The sequence below is a fragment of the Coenobita brevimanus genome, chromosome 100 (genome assembly GCF_032717465.1).
Source record: "Coenobita brevimanus isolate Jiangsu-jjx chromosome 100, ASM3271746v2, whole genome shotgun sequence".
NCBI classification, from domain to species: domain Eukaryota; kingdom Metazoa; phylum Arthropoda; class Malacostraca; order Decapoda; family Coenobitidae; genus Coenobita; species Coenobita brevimanus.
Genome location: NC_137053.1, coordinates 31891289 through 31918048, shown reverse-complemented (window position 1 = coordinate 31918048; position 26760 = coordinate 31891289). Strand labels below are relative to the sequence as shown.

At 41.2% G+C, this 26760-nt stretch overlaps 1 protein-coding gene across 1 annotated transcript in view; it reads left to right on the top strand.

The window, feature by feature from the left end:
- Positions 1 to 26760, top strand: part of LOC145414620 (uncharacterized) — a 784070-nt gene that overhangs the window by 705570 nt on the left and 51740 nt on the right. Inside the window, exon 15 of the mRNA XM_080284146.1 lies at positions 9185 to 9388. Within this exon, the coding sequence (XP_080140272.1) occupies positions 9185 to 9388 (204 nt within the window). The remainder of the gene's footprint in view (positions 1 to 9184; positions 9389 to 26760) is intronic.

Sequence of the window (26760 nt, the reverse complement as noted above, 5' to 3'; positions counted from 1 at the left end):
CTTTCTCCTTAGTTTTGGTTTCGGAAAAACCGTTCGACACTAGACCCCCTCCTGATCCTCTCAATTAAAATCCAGCAAAGCTCTGCCAACCATTGTTCTTTGACCTCGAGAAGGTGTACGACACAACCAGGCACACTAGTATTCTTCTTCAGCTGTCTCGATATGGCATAGAGGGAAATACAGTAAACCCTCATTATACGATGGGGTTCCGTTCCTGAAAACCCCATCGTACAGCAATCCCATTATAACATGGAGTCAGTGGGGATACGTTCCCAGACATGCCTAAACTCTCACATACACACACTTTAGCACTCACATACATGAAATATCCTCATGTTTAAACATTTAAAGTAACACATTAATAGTGAATAAAGAGAAAAAAGCATGAAAACTACAGCATACAGTAGATCTTACTTTTACTGAAGCAAGCAGCGGTTGTTTATGTGGTTCCTAGACAATTCGCTATGAAGTCGACAATTCGTCGTCATAATATGGACGTTCCCCGTCAGGACAATTCCCCATCATTCTATAAATATACTTATTACTGATTAACTGATACTTTAATAACTAATTCTCAGGGGGATCTATCAAAGTCTATTTTTGTTCAGTAGCATTGGCTTTGGATATCAATTGTAAGTTGCACTTTTAGACAATATTTAACTTGTTTCTACCTTGCTGTAGTTGACTTTGAATTATGTTCTAGCATCACCCACAGCTGTTTTCATTAATTTCCATTGGTACTACAACATCCTGGGTATATTTTAAAACGACTTTGAAGAGGTACAAGTACAGTACTAAAAAACTAGTGTACTTCCTAAATAAACTGATATGAAAATAAACGATGGGGAATCATCCTGACGACGAAAAGTCCCGATGGCGAATTGTCTTGTTATTGTTGTGATGGCAAATTGACTTGATGGCGAAATATCCTGAAACATTTATATAGACTTAACATGAAGATTATTTGTATAATTCCAAAGTATGTCGATCGTTCACTTAAGGTAATTAGGCATTTATATAAATGCCACTGTCTCGTATGTAGCCTTATGCTAAGATGAAGGATCGATCATAAATCAGCTGATTCACGTTTCAATATACCTGTATTATTATTTTTCATTTAATGCCCATGATTTGATGCCATATTTTACATTTACTATATAAACAATAAACCACCATCACTTTTATCTATCTATCTCTATCTATTACCAGACGCCTCAATCCCGTTTGGGGTGGCCACAAACAAATCGCCTCCAAGTCGCCCTGTCCCCCGCCATTTCACTGCCCTGCTCCCAACTCACACCCCCCTCTCTCATATACCTCTCCACCCCATCCCCCCACTTTTATAACTTACATAATTAAAAAACTAGTGTACTTGCTAAATAAACTGATACGTAAATAAATGATGGGGAATCGTCCTGATGGCGAATTGTCCCAACTCGGCCTCACAGTCACAGGGACTCACAGCCCTCACTCATCAATGTCAGAACTGCCTGGCTGGGCAGGGCTAGCTAATGAGGCTGGACCGGTGGACAAGTGTGTGTGGTCTAATGCTGACAGTGTGAGGACGTTTTTGTTGCGTTTGCACATTCGCTGTTCACTGAGCCGCAGATGATCCATCGTTGTTGCAAATCGTTCCCATTGTATAGTGGGCATAGGGTACTAAAATTTTGACATTGTATAAGTGAAATATCGTACAAAGAGGCATCGTATAATAAGGGTTTACTGTATGTTTCGTTTTATCCGCTCCTTCTTGTCGGAACGTTACATTAAGGTTCATGTCGGAAATGTTGTATCCAGCCCTTATAGGCAAGAGGAGGGTGTTCCCCAAGGTAGCATTCTTAGTGTCATCTGTTTCACTGTGGCTATCAATGGTGTTCTCGATCAGATTTCCCGCCCCGTTTTGGGCTCCCTGTATGCTGATGATCTGGCAATTTGTGTGGCTGGCTACGACGCAGTCGAGATTAGTCATCAGCTGCAAAAGTTCACAAATACTATTTATTGTTGGGCTGATGATAATGGTTTTTGCTTTTCACCTTCCAAGACTGTTGCAGTCCGCTTCACTTGAAGCACACGCTAGGAGGTTGGCCCACACTTAAAGTTAAATGATGACATCATCCCTTTTGAGAAGGAGGTTAAGTTTCTGGGCATGATCTCTGACTCACGTCTCTCTTGGTCACAGCACATTGATTATCTAAAGCTTAAAGTCAAGAAATCATTGAATATCCTTAGGGTGGTCTCTGGTTTTGATTGGGGTGCTGATAGGAACTCCCTTCTCAGGCTCTATAACTCTTTGTGCTGGTCACTGATTGACTATGCTTGCCAAATTTATTCCTCTTCATGTAAGACTAAACTTCATGAGCTTGATGTGCTCCACAATATATGACTGTGCTCGGGTGCCTTCTGCATTTCCCCTGTGGAGAGTTTATATGTAGATACAGACCAGCTTCCTCTGGACTTATGTAGGCGTGAGTTAGGGCTTCGCTACATTGCGCGAATTAAAAGCAATCATTACACCAATCCTTGTGTTGATGTTCTGTTGCAGTGTGACTTGTCTAAGTTCTGTGGTCCAAGAACCTCTATACCATTCCTGATTCGCATGTTACCTGTGGGTGATGCATCGCTGAGGGAGCAAAAAATTGAACCAGTAAGCTACAGCAATCTCCTTTCATGGCTCATTTTGGAACCTAATGTGTGTCCCAAAACCCTGTGTAGGAAAACCGCTTCGGATGAAGAAACTAAATAGATGTTTTTGCGCCATGACCTTCTCCATAGGGACTCAGTAAAGTTGTATACTGTTGGCTCAAAGTCACCCCTTGGTGTAGGCTGTGCTGTTGTCCATAAAGGGGGCATACATCTTGGACGGCTTTCAAACTATGCCTCTGTTCTCACTGCTGAACAAACTGCTATTGAGAAGCCTCTTGAAGCGGCTTACTCAATGCCGGGAAAGACGTTTACAATATATTCAGACTCCTATGGAAGCTTGACCGCCATTAAGCAGTTTAATACATTCCACCCTATAATAAGGAAGCTTCAGTCTTGGCTTTGGCACCTGGCTGCAAAGTATAAATTTGTTTCATTCTGCTGGATACCGTCACATGTTAGCCTCTATTGGAACGAGTTTGCCAATAACGAGGCAAAATCGGCATGTTCTCTTCCTTCTGTTGGGTATAATAAGGTTCCCTATTCTGATTTCAAGACTGTTATCCCTAACTTTGTTTGGTCTGAGTGGCAGGCGAGATGGGCTTCCCTCTCCCTGGCCAATAACTCGAAGTATAAAGAGATACGGCCTTCGGTCTATGCCTGGTCGTCCTCTTCTCAGGCTTGTTGGGGTTTTGAGACGAGATTGACTAGGCTGCGAATTGGCCATACGCGTTTGACTCATGGGTTCCTTTTGGACCGAGGGGTCCCACCTCAGTGTGACATCTGTCATGTCTCAACAACTTGCAGGCATATCTCATTGGACTGTCTGACCTATGCCCGTTCTCGGGTGAAATTTTTAACAAACAGGGGATCCCTATTAGTTGTTTTAGGTAATAAGGCAAATTTTTCTTGCCTTATGGTATTTTTAAAGGAGACAGGGCTATACTGCAAGCTGTGATTAGTGTTGTCATAGTTATGTTTTAGGGCTTGCTCTCTACATCTGTTTTCATTTTACCTACGATTTTTAATTGCATGATTATTGTGTAGTAGTTTTCTCTATTTTTATACTCATTCTTTTAAACTATCATCTTTCATATCTCACTCATCAAAGCGCTGAATGACCTCTCAGGTCCCAGTGCTTGGCATTTGGCCTAAACTTCATATTCCATTCCATTCCTAACTCTTGAGTTTGGAGATTTTCACCTAGGGCTTAGTACAATTATCTGACATTAGCAAGAAATATAGATTTGTGCTCATATCTGAAAATTGCACAGATTGCCCATTCCACAGTCCAAAGGTCTGATGGAGTTAACAGATAGTGAAGGTAGATTTGTGCCTAACCCTTGAGCTGATAAACATTTAATGGTTACATTGGAGGTGATGAGAGGGGAATGTAATCAAGTGGGGGTTATTGTTGCCTATAGTGCTTAGAGGCAAAATTTTCTGTAGTTCACCATTCATCTGTAAGCTTTCAATAGGCAAAGAATGAAGGAAACTACTGTGTTTGGGAATTGTTGGAAAAATATGATTTTTCCATGGGGATGGATGTGAATATTTCCCACTGTTGAGTTAGGCCGAGGCTACTGTGGGACGTCATAATTTCTTGTAACATCTTTATTCAGTAGTACTGTAACATGTGTGAGGATGGGTAGAGGTACCTCTACGATTTCAGGATAAAGACATGGATGCAGGTCTCTGTTTTAGTTCTTCCCACTGTTCTCAATTGTTTTGTCATCCATACTTCTTTGTTCATTCATTCCCAGCGTGCTTGCATGCATCGACCTTGGTCACCTGATGGCAGCTGTCCATGCTGGTTGATCTCTGGCAGCTTCCCTATTCAGTCCCTTATCGCTGAGGTTACACTCAGTGACCTCGTCCCAGGTCTTTTTTGGTCTGTCTGTTGCAGCCGTACCCCTAACATTAACACTTCTCACTTTCTGCACCCAGTTAACATCTCCTTTCCTCTCCTCTTGCCCAAACCATCTCTGTCTACCTCTCCTCATCCACAACACTAATACACTCCAGTCCCATTCTACCCCTCAACTCTTCCATCGTAAATCTAGCCCCCAGGCCTTGCACTCAGGGATGCACTGCACATCCACCTAATCACTGTCATTTCTGTACATTTGAGCCTGTGAATGTCGTCTCCCTTTACTGCCCAGGTCTCACTACCATACAGCATTACACTCCTAACACATGAAGAGAGAAACCTATTTTGTACACAGGAAAAGTCATCCAATATATTACCAATATGCCGGGAATCTAACCCGGGACTCTCAAGTGAAAGCCAGGCAGCAACATTGGTTGCAAGATTGTGGCAATGTGAGATAACTTTTACCTGGTCGTGGTGTAGTGGTATGCTGCCTGGCTCTTACTTGAGAGTCCCGGGTTTGATTCCCGGCATATTGGTAATAAATTGGATCCCTAACACATGCTGCATACAAAGATCCCTTAGCACAGAGGGAGAGCCCTCTCAATGTCAGGAGAGACAACAGCTCCCTGAACTTCTTCCAATCACTCCTCACTTCAGCCCCACCTTCAGCACATAACATGTCTCCCAAATAACAAAACTCTTCCACACACCCAAGAGACTCACCAGCAAGTTCAGTCTTTTCATGCCTGACAATCTCCATCTGCTCCCCCCGACGCACTGCACACATGAAATCAACGTTATCTTGCAGTCTACCTCTAATACCACTACATTTCTTATGCACCCACTTATCACAGACTGCACAAGATTGAATTGCTTCCCACGGCCTTGTGGCCAGTCTCATATGGTTGTTCTCCCTCTTCTTTGACTGTACCACTCCCAGCCCTAGATAACATCACTCTTCTATCTGCATTTACTCTTAAGCCCTTGTACCCCATACCATCTCTCCACTTCCTACACCTTTCTTCTGCCTCCCATTCATTCTCTGCAGTCAATATCATATCATCAGCATACATCATCTCCCATGGGACTTCCTTTCTGAAGTAATGTGAGAGGGCTTCAAGTACCATGATAAACAACAAAGGGCTTAAATCTGACCCCTGGGGCATGCTGACATTCATGGAAAACTCATCACTCAGATATCCATTCACCCTAACTTGGGTGTGAGCACCCACTTACATGACCATAATCACCCTAACCAGCCACTTCTCGATCCCAAGCTTTCTCATTGCCCACTTCACCTCTCTTGGGACTCAAAGACCTCCAAATCAACAAAAAGTACAGTTCCCTTTTCTTTCCCATATATTTTTCCTGAAGCTGTCGAACAGTGAATATGGCATCAGTTGTCCATTTCCTGGCTTAAACCCAAACTGCATCTAATCAATATTCACTCTTTCTCTAATCATACCTTCTACAACTCTCTCCATTACCTTCATTATCTGGTCTAAAAGCTTTATGCCTCCATAATTTCCTCTTTCCAGGGCATCACCCTTACCCTTGTACACATTTATGGGACAACACACTCATATATAGTCTTATTTATTAGGTCAGTGACTGACCTTATTGCTGTATCTCCTGAGGCTTTCAACATTTCAGCAGTCAGCCCTGATACACCTGCTGCCTTCCTTACCTGCATCTTGCCAATTGCCCCTCTCACAGTAGCAGAGTCAATCAAAGACCAAGGGCCATACTCTGGATCTGCTGGCTCCAAGCCTTCATTGTCCCAGTCAAACTCCTCATTCAACAACCAGCTGTAATGCTTTCTCCATGCATCTGTAATATCCCCACAGTTCGCCACTACCTTTCCTTCATCATTCCTCTCGCACTGCTCACCTATGATATCTCTATTCTCCCTCTTCATCTGATTTACCACCTTAAATATCATATTCTTCCTTTCCACATGATTTAGGTTATCAAGTAAAAGTCTCTGTGACTCAGACTTCACCCTGTAAACCTCTTTTCTAACCCTGTGCTTGGCAGCCAAGTATTCCTCTTTGTTACCACCCTTCTTCCATTCCTGGAAAAGCTTTCTTTTCTCCTTAACTGCAGCTTCTACACCCTCATCCTACCACCAGGTTACTTTATGTCTTGATGGGCCTCTTGTCAATCCACACACTGAATCTGTAACTCTCAAGAGGTTGCCTTTGAGGGCTCTGTACTGTTCATTAACACTTCTGTCAACCTCTCTCTATTCAGCCACCATTCTCCTCATCTCACCATAGAAAGCATCCCTTACTGCTTGGTTTTTCAGCTTCCATATTTTCTTTGTAGGTGTATAGGTTCTCTTTTTCATCACCTGCTCCTTAAGAACTGTCACATATCAGTAACTTCTGTTGCTGCACACACTCCTTGCACCCTATGACTTACCATCCCTCACTAACCTCCTATCAGCCCTCCTAACCAGGAAATAATCTATCTGGCTGCTGTTTCCCCCAGACTCGTATGTAATCAACCTATTGTCTCTTGTCCTAGAATATGTGTTGCATACAGTCAAATTCATTGCCTCTCCAAACCCGAGTGTTCTTTCTCTTTCCTCATTTATTGTACCATATGCAGATCCCCCATGTATTCCTTCATATCCATGAGCTGTGTCACCTACATGACCATTTAAGTCCCCCCAAAAAACTACAATCTCATCGACCCCCAATCCACTTCCTACACATATTAAGTCATCCCAAAATCTATCCTTCTCTACCTCATCCAAGCCTGCCTGTGGAGCATAGGCTAATGTAAATGCAACCTTTTATCATTCTTTTTCTGTGCGTGCCCTCCTCTCTTCCTATTTCTCCTATCTTTCCTGTTATTTCTTATTCCATTTCTTTCTTTTACAGGTGGCTTTACATTGAGTGACAAGCCAAATGGTTTCCTGTAAGCCAAGAAACCATTTACAGCGCTGGGTGGTAACCATATAACTAAACCATATGTGCTCCCCTATGTGTCAACAAGTGGGTTGGTGGAGGGTTGGTGCCCCTCCCTGTAAAACAAGTAACTCACTGTCAAATGGCCACCCTTTACAGGATTATGGTGTCTGGCAATAGATAGATAGATAGATAGATTTTCCCACCAGACAAAATATTCACTACTGTTATCCTATTACTTACTTTCATAACATTCATGACATATTCCACCCATTTCTCCCTAATCAAGACACCCACACAACCACATCCATCTGTCCTGCCCAGCCAAAACAACATATACAGTAATAACAATCCCTCCCAGCAATCTCTGTGGCTGATCCATCGCTATACCAGACATCTTGCACACATCCCACATTCACCCACCTCCTACTCAATGCCTCAACCACTTCCCCTGCTCTACCCCTCAAACTTCCCGCATTCCATGACACCACTCTGATTCCCTTGTGTGATTTAGTGTCCAAGGCTTGTTTTTAAAATAATAAAAGGGAGAGAGATGCCACAGGCCTCACCCACAGCACAGTCCCAGGTCCAGGCAATGGATCTGGGACCCCTAGCCCACCAGCCTTGACCAATGGCTGTAAAACATTAATGGAGATTCAGTCCCAACTGGTAAATTTTATACTTAAAATTCACATATAAATTGTTGAATAGAAATGCTTTGGAATAAATCCAGTTTGCTGAATGGGAAGAGTTTTCAAACACAACTGAATGATTCTGCAAGATTCATGAGTACAGAATGTTACACCACAGCTGTCAACATTACATTTCATTCATATTCTAAAAGATTGGAACTGAAATCCTCATTTTTGTGGAGTTCATTAGCAGCAGTTTTATTGATTATGAGATTAAGTTGCTTGCAGTCCATTCAGATAGTAATGATTATGAAGAAGCATGGTGGAATAATGATTGCAGTAAGTCAGGTTGTTTCCTGTTTACCCTATAAATTGTGGTCAGTTGTGTGTGTCTGGGAGCAGTGTGACTGGGGAGCGGGGGGCCACGTAACCATGAGTTACACGTGATTCCATCCTTTATAACACATGAGAGTAAGGGCAAAAGCAATATCAGAACAAAGATTGGTGTGCTGATTTGGAGATGCTTGCCCATTTCCACAGTATTCAACCTTACTTCATGATATAAAACACCTTCCTGCCTTGCAGTTGCTGTTTAACAGTGTGAAATGGGTGGCTAGGGTAGGTATATGGGTGGTAAGGCAGGATAGAGAGGTGAATGAGCAAGGAAGGTGGGTGGGTGGGTTGGTGGGTGGAATGGCTGAGTGGACAGGTTAGGTGGGACTAGGGTGGATAGAGTGGGCAGGGTGGGTGCATGAATAGGGTGGGTGGGCTGTGTGGGTGGGATGGGCAGGGCATTGAGTGGGTGGGTAGTCAGGATAGATGGGTGGGTGGGTGAAAGGAAAATGCACATACTATTTCCCTCAACCAGGCTGTTGGGAAATCTTGCTTCTCTCAATCATGAATGACCCTTTTCTTTCATATTTCTCATAACTAGGGAGTTAACACTCCTTACCATCCATTTTTATCCACGTGAATATGAAATTCTTTTCAGAAATTAATATTCCTAACCATTGATGTATCACAACTGTGTAACTTGTACTTGGGGGGGGGGGAGCACTGTACTAAATTTCTTTTTTGTTTGTGGGCTTTAGAATGGTATACTGTAGTGATATATGGTGTATCAGACTGGCTCGTCGTGGATCAGGAGGGGTGGAGGGACCAGCACTGTGCAGTGTACCACTGACTTCAGCTAGCAAGGTGTCACAGCGGATGGGGCTAGCTGGGTGTGGGGGCTCTCTGGATGGCGGACCTGGCCACCCTCATTATCACCACCTCCATGACCATCAGCGAGGCTCTGGTGGCCTGGAACTTTTCTCAGGACTCTGGAGGTGAGAACAGAATTTACACACACACACACACACACACACACACACACACACACACACACACACACACACACACACACACACACACACACACACACACACACACACAAAAGGAGAGAAGAGAAAGATTTGGGAGTGCTGGTCCAAGATAGTTTGTCACCAGAAAAGCACATTAACAAGATAGTTGGAGAGACTCTTGACTAACATTCATTCATTCTTTCATTGCCAGACGCCATGTATCCCAAATGGGGTGGCCAAGGGCTTAGAGTTAATTGTTTTACAGGGAGGGGCACTAATCCTCCACCAACCCCACTTGACACGTAGGGATGCCAACAGCATCTGGTGTTCCCAGGCGGTCACCCATCCAAGTATTAACCAGACCCAACGTTGCTTAATAAGAGTAGCATTTCATTATATGGATGAGGAAATGATGAAAAAATTGATAGTGGCCATGATCCGCCCCAGGTTAGAATATGCAGCGGTAGTGTGGTCCCCCCACAAAAAGAAAGATATAAACAAGATTGAGAGAATACAAAGAACAGCAACCAAGATGGTCCCCAGTCTGACAGACCTGTCATACAGAGAGAGGCTGGAAAAACTGGATTTGCCTTCGTTAGAGGAAAGGAGAAAGAGGGGAGACATGATTGCGGTGTTCAGGACCATGGTGGGAGTAGATAAAATTGACAAAGAAGATCTGTTTGTATGGGATAAGAGAGCAACAAGAGGACATGGAATGAAATTGAAATAGTCAAGCTGCTTGAAGGATATCAAGAAATATAGCTTTCCCTACAGAAGTATAGACTTATGGAATAGCCTGGACAAAGAGATCGTCCAGTCTAGAAACTTAAACGAGTTTAAAGTTAAATTCGACTTATTGAGAAACAGCGACGGAAACCCAGGAGCATAGTACATTCCGTGTATATCACAATTAGGTATATTAGGTAAATACTTAAATATTTGGAACGACTTAGACAAAGAGGTGGTGCATGAGAAAAACATTCATGTGTGTAAAGGTAGACTTGATAAATGTGGATATGGAGACAGGACAACACGAGCATTGCTCAATTCCTGTATACTACAAATAGGTAAATACAAATAGGCAAATAGGTAAATACACACACACACACATACCGAGATAGAGCAGATGCATTTCGACATCTATACCTGGCCAACTTGGCCAGCGGCATTCCCTAAATAAGTATCTTTACATGAGTTAAGCTCTGTACAAGGATAGACTAAATGGTGTTCTAATATAAAAGAAAAGAAGTTCAAGTAAGACTTGGTCAAACAGAAAAGTAAACAAGCAGAGCAAGAATGCACACAATCAGCTGATCGTTGTTTAGCCTACAATCTGCCCCAGGGACTGTAAGTACTGTATATACTTTTAGTACTGCAAAATGACCACATACTTTAGTAAAGCAAATTTGGAAAAAAAAAGGGATAAAGGTAGAAAGCATGATGATGATTGCTACCAAGAACTGGTTGAAATGGAGACTCACAACAAACTAGTTGAACGTGTACACAGGTTAGAGACGGCTTTTCAAAATGAGATTGATGAAATTAAGAAACAGGTGCACTTGCAAAAGGAAGAAATAGAAAAATTAGGAAAGGAAGTCAGCAAGAAAGACACAACCATAAATGAGCTAACAGTTGAAGTGGGTACACTTAGAAGGAATATTAGTGAAATGGCAAGTACGGTAGTCAACCACGAGAGTATTATGGAAGAGTTAAAAAATGATACGGAGACAATTAGGTAAGTAAGCAGTCTGATAGATCAGAGCAGTGATATTGAGGAGAAGATAACACAGGTGAATGAAGCTGTGCAAAGCTACAAAAATGATGTGGAAACCACTTTTGCTGAAATGGTGAAAGTAAAGAAAGACTTGGAAACAAGGGTGGAAGAAAAAAGCATTAAAAAGGAAATGAAAAGAATAATCCAAAACAATCCTAAGTTAGTCAGAGATTCAGTAGATATTAACAAATCTATAGTAATCACTAGTATAGAAGAGGAAGAAGTAAAAAACAAGATCTCAAGAGACAAAAAGGAGATGGCAAATGTAATGGGCATATTGAAAGAAATATCAGAGGAAATCTGTAGTAAAGACATAAAGGAACACAAAAGGTTAGGGAAATATGAGAAAAGCAAGTCAAGACCCCTAAAGGTAACCTTCCAGAGTGTAAACACCATGGAGGAGATACTAAAAAATGCAAAGGATCTTATGGAAAAAGAGGAGTTCAAAAATGTATGGATAAAAAGATGCCTAACACAAGAGGAACTGGAAGTACTGAAAGAGAAGAGGGAGCAAGCAAAAACAAAAAATGAGGGAAGATCAGAGGAGAAGAATACATTTTTTTACGAAGTAATTGGATTGCAGGTACGAAAGTGGTACATAAACAGGAGGGAATAAAAAGAAGGAAGGTAGTAGAACCAAATCATGACAAGTATATAAACAAGATGATTAAGTTGATGTACTCAAATGTGGATGGAATGGTACCTAAATTATTAGAGATGAATGATTATGTCAGAGAAAATGAACCACATATGATATGCCTAACTGAAACAAAATTAACACCAAGGATATCGAATGACATCCTAAGCTTAGAGGAATGTAATATATGGAGAAGAGATAGGAACTTAAAAAAAGGAGGAGGAATTATAATATTAACTAAAAGTCAAAAAAATGGAATTAGATATACCCTCACAAGTAGAACTGATTGCAGTAGAGATAAATACATGTGAAGGGAAAGTAATTGTAGCCAATTTGTACATGCCATCCAGATCAAAGACACGGGAAAGAGACGAATATGAGGACCTGGCGGAGAGTACAATTCAGAGTTTAAGAGCATTACTACATAAAATTGAAGAGAAATAAAAAAGAATTATGCTAACTGGAGATTTTAATACAAATATAAATTGGAATACAGTAATCTCGCCTGGAACACGTTCTCACCGAACGCGCTCGCAATGGGGTGCTTTGGAGCCGCCATTGAAGTGGTCGAGCCTGCCACTGACAGTGAACAGTCGCACTCTCATGAATCATTAATAATATATCTTTGTGTGGACTTATGATTCAAATTAATGTTTGTAATGTGTAGAGGAATTATTTTTTTCTCAAATAATTGAGAAGAAATGAAGGCAAAATACTTATTATTTTCATAGTACAGTAATCCCTCTAATATCCGGACGCCCAATAACCGAACATCCCCACTAACCGAACCTTATCGTCCTGGGATCAAACATTCCCAAAATGGTCCGAAAATCCAAAAAAATTGGAAAAAAAATCGATTTTTTGCCGTCCGTAATTTGAACTTGCCGCGCGCGCCGCGTGAGAGCATTGTTTTGGTTCATCATTCCTCCGACGTCCGATAGAGCGCCGCTGCATCCTCCCCACTTCCCGCCTGTCTCTCACCGCGACAAGACCTACGCTCTTCGTCATGGCTGCCCACGTGCTCGCTTTTGTGGTGGTGCCGTACTTGCTGCAAGGCCTCCTGCTGCTCTCTGCCCTACTCTTAGTGTGTGTGATGATGGCCCCGCCTCCTGAGAAAAGGAAGAGAGTGGTGTTGACTCTGGAGAAGAAACGGGAGATATTGGAGAAGGTTGATGCGGGTTGGTCTTCCTCTCGCATTCTCCGCGAGTTCAACCTGGCCTGGTTGACTTTGTTTGATATCAAGCGTTCCCGAGACAAGCTCATGCAGTACACGGCTGACTTCTCGTCGAGAAGCAAACGCAACGTGGAGAGGAAGGTTATGTTTACTCCCAAGTATGCAGAGATTGACCGCTCCACGTTGATTTGGTATCGACAGCAACGTGCAGCTGGTGTGATGGTACGTGGAACGGAGCTGAAGGCTGCTGCTGAGAAGTTTGCAAGGCTTCACGACGCCCTAGACTTCAAGGCATCCGAGGGTTGGCTCTTCGCGTTCAAGTTGCGACATGGCCTTACTAACCGTAAAGCACATGGCGAAGCATTGGACGCTAACGAGGATGGAGTGGACGAGTTTCGGCACAAGGTGAAAGGCTTGATCGACAGGGAGGGCCTCACTCTCGGTCAAGTCTATAACGCTGACGAAACTGGCCTATTCTATCGCTCGGTGCCAACGAACACTCTCGCCGATGAGACGGAGAAGCGTGTACCTGGCCGCAAGCTTTCTAAGGAACGGATATCTGCTTTGTGTTGTGCCAATGCTAACGGCATGCACCGGCTTAAGCCCGTTTTTGTTGGCTGTGCAAAGCAGCCTCGGTGCCTTCGTGGGGTGATGGATGTCCTTCCTGTCGTATGGTACCATTCTTTGAAAGCATGGTTCACAGCTGTGATTTTCAAAGACTGGTTTCACCATCACTTCGTCAAGGAGGTCATACATTACCAGACGAAGACACTGGGAATTCCTCGCGACCAGGTAAAGGCTCTCCTTCTCCTCGACAATGCACCTGCCCACCCGTGCGACAAGGACTTGGTTGCTGAGAATGGCCGTATTAGGTGCATGTTTCTGCCACCTAATACGACTGCTCTCATTCAACCAATGGACCAAGGAGTGATCGTGGCAACAAAGCGCCTGTACCGTCGGAAGTTCCTGGACGAGGTGATGGTGGTTCTCGAGGACGAGGACGAGCGCAGGGAAGGACGTGACACTCGAGGCAAGCGGACTTTGGAAAACCTTCGCCGCTACAACATCAAGTCTGCGCTGTACAACTGGGCTAGTGCATGGAAGGAAGTCCCTGTGAAAACTCTTGAAAATGGTTGGTCTCGTCTGCTTCTCGGAACAGATGTGGAGTACGATTTCCGAGGGTTTGACGTGGATGACTTCCATGCACGGCTACGTACGCACGGCGACGATGTTGATGTGGACGATGTTCGTGAGTGGTTGGACGACGACGAGGGCGATCCTGGGTATCAGACGTTGTCTGATATCGAGATCGCGTCTTCGGTTGCTGGTGTCAGTCCCGAACTTGAAGATTCCGACGACGAAGGCGATGATGATGCAGACTCCGCCCAGCAGGACACTACTCCAGCCATCCCCAAGCTGAGCGCACTCCGGGAACATCTAGAGTTCGTCCTAGACTACCTGGAACACCCGGACTGCGACAGGGAGATGGGGCCCTTGGGACTCGTGGAGGAAGTGCGTGCTTTCCGGCAGCGCATCATCAATCGCCAGAATCGTCGGTCCTTGCGTCAGTCAACGATTGACAGTTTTTTCAGGCCCGTGACCCCCGCTGTGCCAAGCCCTGGTTCCACTCCGTTGCCTCCCCAAGACAGGCCCTCATGCTCCGAGCCACAGCCCAGCACATCAGCTACAGTGGAGTCACCGCTCGACGTGAGTTTGCGGCTGTCTTCAGAGTCTTCTGTAGTCGGTACGCCATCACCACTACCCACCGATGCACCCCTTGGACGCCTGCCAGTGATACTCTCGGGCTCTGACAGTGAATAAACAGCAAGAACTTTTCCACTAGACCACACGGGAATTTTGAGTGTTGTGCAGTGAAAAAAACGGTGTGTTGTGTTAAGGTTTTCAAGTTGGGAGAAAAGACTAAGTAGAAAAGAAATTTAACGTAACTAACCTTCTTTGTTTTGGCTTTGGAAACTTAAAAAAACTTGGGAAAAGTTAATGTGCAACACTTAAATTTAATGGAACATTATTTGGACTAAAGTGAACACTGTGAAAAGAACGGACTTCTGTGTGTTAGTGACTAAGTTCAGTGCAAGACTTCAGGAAGAGTGTAGTGCAAGTGCTTCAGGAAATCGTTCTTACTGTCAGAGTCCGAGAGGAGGCGGTTATTCATCGAGGTGGCCAGGGACTTGCTGTAAGTAGCCAAAATGTTTCATGTTGTACTATTTTCCATACTATATTTACCAGAATGTTTCATATTGTATTTTTTCCCATACTATACTTACCAGAAAGTGTCATACTGTACTTCTTTCCATACTAAACTTACCTCATGCATGTGCAGTAGGAATGTGTTTTTCAGAGTTCGGTTAGGTTCGGTTAGGTTAGGTTCGGTTAGAGTCCATAAGTACCAGAATGTTTATTAATGTATGAACATACTTCTAAACCCACATTTTATGTGTCTATTGCATTTATTTCAGTCATTTATGTGCCTTATTGGTGTGATTTGGGTGTTAAATAGGTGCTATGCATGTCCGGAGGGAGTTGTATAGGTGTTTCTCTGTGTTAGGGTCCGTAAGTACAAGTCCATAAGCTGGGGCCCAATATCCGGACAAAACCAATATCCGAACCTACCGATGGCTCTATTGATCCGGATATTGGAGTGATTACTGTAATACGTAAAAAATATTTATCCAGCTAGACTAGCATCAAATGAACTCAGGATCCTCATTTATTTTGCATTAGTAGTCTTTTATTGTATTGAAAGAGGTGGAGTTACATTACTCACTATTGGCTGGAACAAAATACTTTGTAATTGCCCTCTTCAAGTCGATTACTAGCCAATATAAGTAAAAAATCGGTACGACGCTCGTAACATCCCAAATATCCAAATGGCGCATGCGCATTGAAGATACAGTCCCAGGGACAAGATAGACTCTGCTTTTGTTTACTAATATTGCGGCACCCAAGATTTTGTAATATTCACATTTGAGGACATCAAGATAATTTCAGAAAGGCTGTCTTAGATAAATATTTTTACAGATCAGCTTCCAACTAACTGCTCTATGCTGCAAGATATTACCAAATTCTTCTGTTACTGTGCTTTCATTTCACCAAAGATTTTGTGTGCATGTGGGACAAGGGGGATGTTGTTGATAGTGAGGTGTGAGTTATGACCGTGTTCTACCATAAAAGAGGCCATTCTGAGTCTTTTGTAGTACACCAGTCATGAAGTGTGTGTGGGAGTGTTAAGTCATCTGGGTAGGAAGTAGTGTATACTTTGTTAGTGAAAGTGAAATGCACATATTTTTATATATATACATATATTTTTCTATATATACTTATTATAGAGAATATATTCTATTCTGGATTGATTAGCCACTTTGAGAAATATATACATACTGTATATGACATTATATTATCCAAATTGTTTATTTTGTAATTTTATCATTCATAATCTGAGGAAATTGATGGCCACCCCTATTAATGCACAGGGGAACACAACAGTACGATCCTGACATCTCAGATTCTCAGCGTGCATCCTCTCGACTTCAGTCCAGCCTTCCGACCTCTCTCAGAGCAGGCAAAAAATGACTGTTGACCGTTCCTGGATTTGGGACGGTTTGTCGAAATCGTTGACTGAAGGCAAATTTAGGCACTAATAAATTTAAGTTAGTAAATCGTCTCAGAGGAGGAAAATATGACTTTCCTCATTGAAACCATATATTAAGAGATACAAATCTACTCATTTCTAAAGAATTAATATAGAAAACATTAGATTATAAGGGATGAATGAGCTGACTAGTTGCTAGACTTGCCAGATTAGAATATTTTTACCTTTTTGTATGACTCATACAAATGAATAAGCTCTTGTTGTGTGTATTCATTGGAGAGTGTAAGTGGTTTTGTAAGTAGGAATGACATTAATCCTATCACAAGTGCACACAAACAAATGCAGCATATGATTCATGAGCATGCGTGTCCTACGACGTCTGTGGCAGGCTCGACCATGACGATTGTCAATTGTCTTCCACCCCATAAAGTACCCCATTATACACGGTTAATGTTGGGATATGTATAAGATAATGTAAGATTAAAGAACCATTACGAAAACTATATATTTACACAAGAGAGGACTTTGGTAGGCCAAATCCTCAAACATCAGCTCGGCACGCACGGTTTGTTTTGATCACGTGATGTGATTTGCTGTATTGCTTTTCCTCAGTTCTGTAATTGGAAGTTAAATATTTACAATACTGTTCTGGTAAGTTTATGTGCAAGTTAAAGTATTATTAAATAACGTTCAAGCAAGAAATAAAGTCTTATAACCAGTTTTCTGATAGGCGTCAGAATATTACCTTTTTTATTTGTTATATATTTGCTGTACTGCTTTTCCACAGTACTGTATTTGTAAGTTAAATATTTACTATTTCTGGTATGCATTTGTAAGTTAAAGCACTTAAAGAAAGCTAAAGCATTAAATAAAGCCTTGTAACCAGTTATAGATTACACATGATTGGTGGGTTCCAAAACAATTCGCCATCATGTCAATACCCCGTCAAAACATAAACGATTCCCCATCAGGACAATTCGCACCCTGTATGATTCCCCGTCATTCTATAAATATATTAATTAATCAATAATTTTATAAATATACTTATTATTAATTAATCAATACTTTAATAACTATATTTCAGGGGGATCCATCAAAGTCTATGTTGTCTTGTTATTGTTGTGACGGCGAACTGGCTTGACAGCGAATAGTCCAGAAACCATTTTGTTCCCTAGACTCCCTAAACGTGGTATTTTGCTATTATCTGCCATTGGTAATCAGTATGAAGCACTTTAAGTGGTTAAAAGATTTATTTAATGTTATAACTTACAAATACAGTACTGCACAGCAAAACTTCGACATACAAATACGTAAACACAAGGCAACATTCTGACGCCGACTGGTTTCGGCATCGGAATGTTGCTTTGTGTTTAGGTATTTGTATGTTGAAGTTTTGCTGTGCAGTACTGTATTTGTAAGTTATAACATTAAATAAACCTTCTAACCACTTAAAGTGCTTCATATTGATTACCAATGGCAGATAACAGCAAAAGACCACAGTTAGGAGATCTAGGGAGCAAAATAAGAAGTAGTTAAAACTTAAGCGGTCTCGCGCTAAACGCGCCACGTTAGGAACGAAACCCACGCGTTGGGGGCGAGCTTGCTGTACTCTAGATATAATAAGCCAAGAAAGCTGTTGGGACCAAAAGCTCCTGGATCTTGCGCAAGAGTTTTTCCTAACACAACATGTAAGGGAAAGCACCAGAAAAAGAGGACTCGATGTACCCTCAATGCTAGATCTCATATTTACTAGGCAAGAAGACGATATTGACAGTTTAATATATCACCCTCAATTCGGCAAAAGCGACCATGCAGTACAAAAGTGCAATTTCAGGATTGCATATGACATAGATAACAGCAATGAAAGTTACAAAAAGAGACTAAACTATATAAAGGGAAAGTATCATGACCTAAAGAATCACTTCTTATAAATTGCTTGGGAAAAGGAGATTAGAGGACAAGATTTAAATGCTATAAATATGAAAAATTCTGTGAACTTTATGAAATATAAGTCCAGAAGTACATCCCACGGCACAAAGAAGCAGAAAAGAAAATAAAGAAATGGTTCAATACAGAATGTAAAAAATCAGAAGAAAAAAGAGATTTGTTGTGGAATAGATACAGAAGACACAATAGTGAAAGGGCATAGAATAATTACAAACAGGCAAGAAATGATTATACAAGAATAAGGAGGGAAGCCCAAAAACAGTTTGAGGAGGACATCATAAATAAAGGTAGTGATCAACCAAAGCTATTTTACAGCTACATCAGAAGCAAAACCAAAGTAAAAGATAAAATACGATCCATTACTGACGATGGAATCACCTATACACAAGAGAAGGATACTTGTGAAGCACTAACCAAGAATTTCCAATCAGTTTTTACGTAGGAAAATAATTTTGAGAGGGATTATGTGGAACATGCATGCCCACACATACTACCAGATATACAAACATCAGAAAAAGAAATACAAGAGGAGCTAAGTAAATTAGACAAAGGAAAAGCAAATGGTCCTGATGAAATTTCATGTTGGGTGCTACGTGAATGTGCAAAGGAGTTAAGTAAACCATTATTTTTAATTTTCAAGAAATCCTTGAGTCAAGGTAAACTACCTGATATTTAGAAGAAAGCAGACATTGTTCCCTTATTCAAGAAAGGGAATAGACCAAATCCACTCAACTACCGACCAGTATCACTAAAAGTGTTGTAAGCAAGGTATTAGAGAAGCTTATAAGAAAAGCTTGGGTAAATCACCTAGAAGAACACAGTAGGATAACAGAAAGACAGTTTGGTTTCAGAAAAGGAAAATCATGTGTTACTAATCTGTTGAGCTACTATGACAGAGTAACAGATACATTACAGGAAAGAGAAGGATGGGTGGATAGTATCTATTTAGATTTCAAGAAAGCATTTGACACAGTACCACACCAAAGACTTTTATGGAAACTGTACCATCAAGAAGGAATTTGAAGCAGACTGTATTGTTGGGTGCAAGATTTTCTCATGAAAAGAAAAGTGAGAACAGTACTAAGGGGAAATTACTCATCATGGAAAGAAGTGACTAGTGGAGTACCACAGGGCTCAGTGCTGGCACCAATCATGTTTTTAGTGTATATAAATGATATAGACAGTAACACTGGAAATCAAAGCTATCTAAATGTATTTGCAGATGATGCAAAGATACAAAGGAGAATTACTAACACAGACTTGTAAAGAGCTACAAGAAGAATTAAATAAACTTCATGAATGGAGTAATACATGGCAAATGGAATTCAGTGTGGACAAGTGTCATGTAATCAAGTTTGGCAAAAGTAGAAAAATACCTGATTGGGATTATACATTAGGAAACAAGATCCTACACACATCAGAAAGAGAGAAGGACCTAGGTGTGATTGTCAGTAACAGACTATCTCCGGGTGACCACATCAGTGAGAAGGTACGGAACATGTATACACTGCTTGCCAATATGAGAATAGCATTTACATACATAAATGAAGACATGCTAAGAAAGATAATAACATCATTCATCAGACCAACCCTGGGGTATGCATTAGTAGTCTGGAGTCCTCATCTCAAAAAACACATAGACAAGATTGAAAAATTTCAAAGGGCCGCTACAAGATGGGTACCAAGCTTAAGGGATCTAAGCTATGAAGAAAGACCAAATAAATTGAATCTACCAACACTATAGCAGAGGAGGAAAAGAGGTGACATGATTATGCTATATAAATGCATATCAGGGAAGGAGAAAATGAACATAAATGATTACTTAACCTATGGGGAAGCATCAGGAAGAGGACACTGCAAAAAACTGCATAAAAAGAGAGGTGATAAAGACGTAAGGAAATTTAGTTTCCCAAATAGAGCAATTGATCAGTGGAATGGACTGCCGAATGAAATAGTGTGTGCCAAAACAATTCACAAATTTAAGGATAAGTACGACAAATATGGTTTAAGACACTTGACAGTACGAGCGTGACTCATTCCTGTAAAGATACAATTAGGTAAGAACACACACACACACACACACACACACACACACACACACACACACACACACACACACACACATACACACACTGCATGCAGGTTCAATGATAATGCTCTCTCTTGCCATTTGATAGACATGGCTTCGCACCTTGCTCATGTTGCGAAAAGTTTCACGGACGAAGCAGGTGGTTACTATTCCCTTTGAGCAAGGGGATACATGTGTGCATGTGTGAAGGTCACAGCCTTGCCCTTAGATCAGACTGTATGAGCTCTCAACTTTCTTACAGGGTTGTAAAAAGCTGATGATCATGACCATTATGTGATCAAGACCGACCCGGTGAATTACACACACACACACACACACACACACACACACACACACACACACTGAGGCACCGAGAGAGAGAGAGCAGACGCACGTCGACATCTCTCTATACAGTAAAAGTCCTATTATTCGGCAGCTGATTGTTCGGTAGATCCGACATTTCGGCAGTTTTGAGAAATAGTCCCATTTACGAAAATCATTGATTGTTCAGCAGATGTCCGGAATCATCTCGGCAGTCTGGGAAGTGTTATCTGTGGCTTGTAGGCCTAATGTTTCATTACACTTCTGTATGTTCACTAATTTCTATATTTTTATTCAGATTCAGATATAGTACTGTACTGATTACAATATTGCACAGTATCATACACTACAGTAACCACCCCCACCAAATTAGCGAGGTTTACGTTCCAAGCCCCCACGCTAATTCTTGAAATTCTTTTTCTTGATGCCTTCCTGAAAATGACACTTACCGGTAACTGAGTAGCCCATAAACCACTGACACTGTGATGCATTACGCATAAATAAATGTTGCTTGTTAAATCAGTTTTCCCGTTGTTTTTAGCTGTACTGTTGTGACAGCTCTAGTATTTTTATTCCTCAGCGTAATGGTGGAAGGAACTGTCCTGTTTAACTGAACCTAACCTAACCGAGTTTAACTGTACCTAATAATTTAACCAAACCTAACCTAACCTAAAGTCAGAAAAATACTTAAAAATAAACTGGAGGAATATGAATTGCTAAGGTCTCTCTGATGAAAGTTAAATGTACATTTAGTGCTCATTCTTTTGATTGTTTTTGTGCTTAACGTGAAAGAGAGAGCATTGATGCAAACAGTAAAATATCCTATTAACCCCTTAATAACCTCCGGCACTGAACAACCTTTAACAGTACCGATGTCAGTGATGTTAAGTTAGTGTGAGCTATAAAGAAAACTGAACAATTATGGGGAGGGAACGAAGGTCACTGGTATGTTTTCATGACTACGCTACGATTCCAAGCAGTTAGGCGGTCGGTTAATCTCAGATGTTTTTGCCCATTTGGTAAATACACCGTAACTTTATCAATCTTTCCGTGACTCATAGCGAATCATAGCATGGGTTTAGGAAGCTAAATAACACATTGCTAGGTGAGCAAGACGATTATCTTCCCATCTTTAAGAAAAATAAATTGATTTCAGAAGAAAGGAAGAACTTACGTACTCAGAGAGGGATTTAATTTCTTCCATTTTCTTGTAAGATGTGAAGATAATCATCTGGCGCACCTAGAAATGTGTTATTTAGGTTCCTAAACCCATGCTATGATTCACTATGATTGACTGGAGAATTGATAAAGTTACGGTGCATTTACCAAATGGGCGAAAACATCTGAGATTAACTGACCCCCTGACTGCTTGGAATCGTAGCTTAGAGTCGTGTAAACATACCAGTGACCTTCGTTCCATTCCCATAATTGTTCACAGTTTTTCCATAGCTCACTAACTCGACATCGGTACTGTAAAGGGTTGTTCAATGTCGGAGGTTATTAAGGGGTTCATGGCATACATTACTGTTTCCATCAGTACTCTCCTTTCACTTATAAACAAAAAAACGAACAAAAGAGTGAGTGCTAAATGTAAGTTATAACTTTCATCAGAAAGACCTTACCAATTCAGATCCCTTTATTTTATGCAATTTTCCAACTATTTTATTTTGTTTGGAAAAAGTACTGTATACAGTCCTCACTCCAAACATATTTGTAATAATATAAGTAGTGATGAGTTCACCAATACAAGTGATGTACTGAGCTGGTAGTTAATATTCCGTATCATTTCGGCCATCCAGGAAGTGTTATCTGACTTGTAGGCCTACTGTGCCATTACCCTTGTATATGTTCACTAATTTATATATATATATATATATATATATATATATGTATATATATATATATTTCAGATTCAGGTATAGTACTGTATTGATTGCAGTATTGTACAGTATACAGTACTCTCTCCAAACACAGTTGTAATACCGTACCATAAGTGGTGGTGAGTGTTCACCAATATGTTTAAGGTACTGAGTGGGTAGGTTTTTGATTATTCGGCAAATCTAATTTCTTGGCATCATCCTGGTCCCATAGATGCCGAATAATGGGACTTGTACTGTACCTGGCCAACTTGGCCAGCGGCATTGCCTAAATAAGTATGTTTATATGTGTCAAGCTCTGTACAAGGTTAGACTAATTGGTGTTGTAATATAAAAAAGAAGAAGTTTTAAATAAGACTTGGTTAAAGAGAAAAGTAAACAAGCAGTGCAAGAATGCACACAAGCAGCACAAGAATGCACACAATCAGCTGATCGTTGTTTAGTCTACAATCTGCCCCAGGGAATGTAAGGACTGTATGCGCTTTTAGTATTGCAAAATGACCACATACTTTAGTAAAGCAAATTTGGAAAAGAAAAGGGATAATGGTAGAAAGCAGGATGATGATTTCTACCAAGAACTGGTTGAAATGGAGACTCACAACAAACTACTGTAGTTGAACATGTACACCGGTTACAGACGGCTTTTCAAAATGAGATTGATGAAATTAAGAAACAGATGCACTTGCAAAAGGAAGAAATAGAAAAATTAGGAAAGGAAGTCAGCAAGAAAGACACAACCATAAATGAGCTAACAGTTGAAGTGGGTACACTTAGGAGGAAAATTAGTGAAATGGCAAGTACAGTAGTCAACCACGAGAGTATTATGGAAGAGTTAAAAAATGATACAGAGACAATTAGGCAAGTAAGCAGTCTGACAGATCAGAGCAGTGATATTGAGGAGAAGATAACACAGGTGAATGAAACTGTGCAAAGCTACAAAAATGATGTGGAAACCACTTTTGCTGAAATGGTGAAAGTAAAGAAAGACTTAGAAACAAGGGTGGAGGAAAAAAACATTAAAAAGGAGGTGAAAAGAATAATCCAAAACAATCCAAAGTTAGTCAGAGATTCAGTAGATATACACAAATCTATAGTAATCACTGGCATAGAAGAGGAAGAAGTTAAAAACAAGATCACAAGAGACAAAAAGGAGATGACAAATGTAATGAACTAGTGGAGTACCATAGGGCTCAGTACTGGCACCAATCATGTTTTTAGTGTATATAAATGATATAGACAGTAACACTGGAAATGAAAGCTATCTAAATATGTTTGCAGATGATGCAAAAATATAAAGGAGAATTACTAACACAGACTCTTATAAAGAGCTACAAGAAGAATTAAATAAACTTCATGAATGGAGTAATACATGGCAAATGGAATTCAGTGTGGACAAGTGTCATGTAATCAAGTTTGGTAAAAGTGGAAAAAGACCTGATTGGGATTACACATTAGGAAATAAAAACCCTACACACATCAGAAAGAGAGAAGGACCTAGGTGTGATTGTCAGTAACAGACTATCTCCGGGTGACCACATCAGTGAGAAGGTACGGAACATGTATACACTGCTTGCCAATATGAGAATAGCATTTACATACACAAATGAAGATATGCTAAGAAAGATAATAACATCATTCATCAGACTAACCCTGGAGTATGCATCAGTAGTCTGGAGTCCTCATCTCAAAAAACACATAGACAAGATTGAAAAAGTTCAAAGGGCTGCTACAAGATGGGTACCAAGCTTAAGAGATCTAAGCTACGAAGTAGGACCAAATAAACTGAATCTACCAACACTACAGGAGAGGAGGAAAAGAGGTGACATGATTATGCTATATAAATGCATATCAGGGAAGGAGAAAATAGACATAAATGATTACTTAATGTATGGGGAAGCATCAGGAAGGGGACACTGCAAAAAAATGCATAAAAAGAGAGGTGATAAAGACATAAGGAAATTTAGTTTCCCAAATAGAGCAATTGATCAGTGGAATGCACCACCGAATGAAATAGTGTGTGCCAAAACAATTCACAAATTTAACGATAAGTACGATAAATATGATTTAAGACACTTCACAGTATGAGCGTGACTCATTCCTGTAAAGGTACAATTAGATAAGAACAATTAGGTAAGAACACACACACACACCTGTTCTGTAGTAGTAGTAGTACTGTACTGTAGTAGTATGAATAGTAGTGATACTACTACAACGGCTATTTCCTCCACCCATAAATCTCCCCCTATGGTGGGGGTGAAACAACCTGGCCGCACTATGGGGTGCTACTACTACTCTGCGGCCAGGTTGTGTTAGGAAGAATACTGCCACCGTATTCCCTGCGTGTCATAAAAGGCAACTAAAAGGGGCGGGGTGAGGGGATTAGGGGCCCCCTCCTCTGTTTTTTAGTTCCTAAAAAGAGACAGGCCAGAGAAAGGGATGGGGGATGGAGTTATCCCCGTACCCTGAAGATTGGGTCTATGAATGTGCGTGGATGTAGTACGATTGAGGCTAAAAGGGAGGAGAATGGGAGAATGTATGTGAGAAGAAAGTTGGATGTGTTAGCTCTGAGTGAAACGAAGATGAAAGGTAAGGGGGAATCTATGTTTGGAAGTGTGAATGGAAGATTGTCAGGTGTTGATAGAGGAAGGGCAAGAGAAGGTGTGGCCTTGTTAGTGAGTCCGGAAGTACAGAAATGTGTGATTGAATGGAAGGAGGTGTCATTGAGACTGATGTGGGTGAAAGCAAAATCTGAACGTGAGTTGTGGGTGTTTGTGAGTGCATATGGGCCTGGTAGTGAAAGGGATGAACAAGAGAGGGAGTCTTTCTGGAATGATGTTGATGAGTGTCTGCAGAGTTTTAGAGCAAATGTGAATGTGGTAATGATGGGAGATCTGAATGCTAGAGTGGGAAATGTAGCAGTTGAAGGCATAGTTGGTATACATGGTGTGCCTGGAAGAAATGAAAATGGGGAACAAATGATAGCAATGTGTGTTGAGCGAGAGATGGTGATTGGGAATACGCTGTTTGAGAAGAAAGATATTTATAAGTATACATGGGTGAGACAGGAGGGTGGAAGGGTTGTTGATAGAGCATTGATGGACTATGTGGTTGTGTCTAGGAATGTAATAGGAAGATTGTTGGATGTGAGAGTTCTGAGAGGGGAGGGTGGAGGTATGTCTGACCACTACCAGGTGGAGGGAAAGTTAAGAGTAGGTAAGAGATGGGTGAGAGCTAGGAGGGTTAGGTGTGGCAGGGAGGTTTTGAAAGTGAGTGAGCTAGATAAAAGAGAGAAAAAGATAGAGCATCAGGAGAAATTGAAAGATGAGTGGAACGCAGTGAAAGATCGGGAAAATGGCAGCGTGGAGGAGGAATGGCAGTTGTTTAAGAGTGCTGTGGTGGGGCATGCAGAAGAGGTGTGTGGTGTGAGACGTGTGGGTGGTGGTGTAAGAAAAGGAAGTGAATGGTGGTGCGAGGAAGTAAGTATGGCTGTGGCTGAGAAGAGACGTGCATATGAAGTGTGGCTGCAGAGGAAGGATGAGATGTCATATGAAAGGTATAAGGAAAAGAGGAATAGAGCGAGAAGGGCTGTGCGTGATGCTAAAGTGGCAGCAGATGAGAGGTAGGGTAGGCGGCTGATAGAGAATTTTCAACAGAAAAAGAAAATGTTTTGGAAGGAGGTGAAAAGGGTGCGAAAGGGAGAGTCTTGAAAGGAAGAACGAGTAAAAGCAGAGGATGGAAGGATGTTAATTGAGATGGATGCAGTAAGGAAGAGATGAGCTGAGTATTTTGAAGGTTTGTTAAATGTAGAGGAGGAAAGGGTGGCTGAGATTGTGGCAGATGGAAGGGTGCAAGGAATAAATGTGTTGGGAGAGTTGAATGATTCTTTGATTACGAAGGAGGAAGTGGAGAAGGCAGTAAAGGAGATGAAAATAGGGAAAGCTGCAGGTAT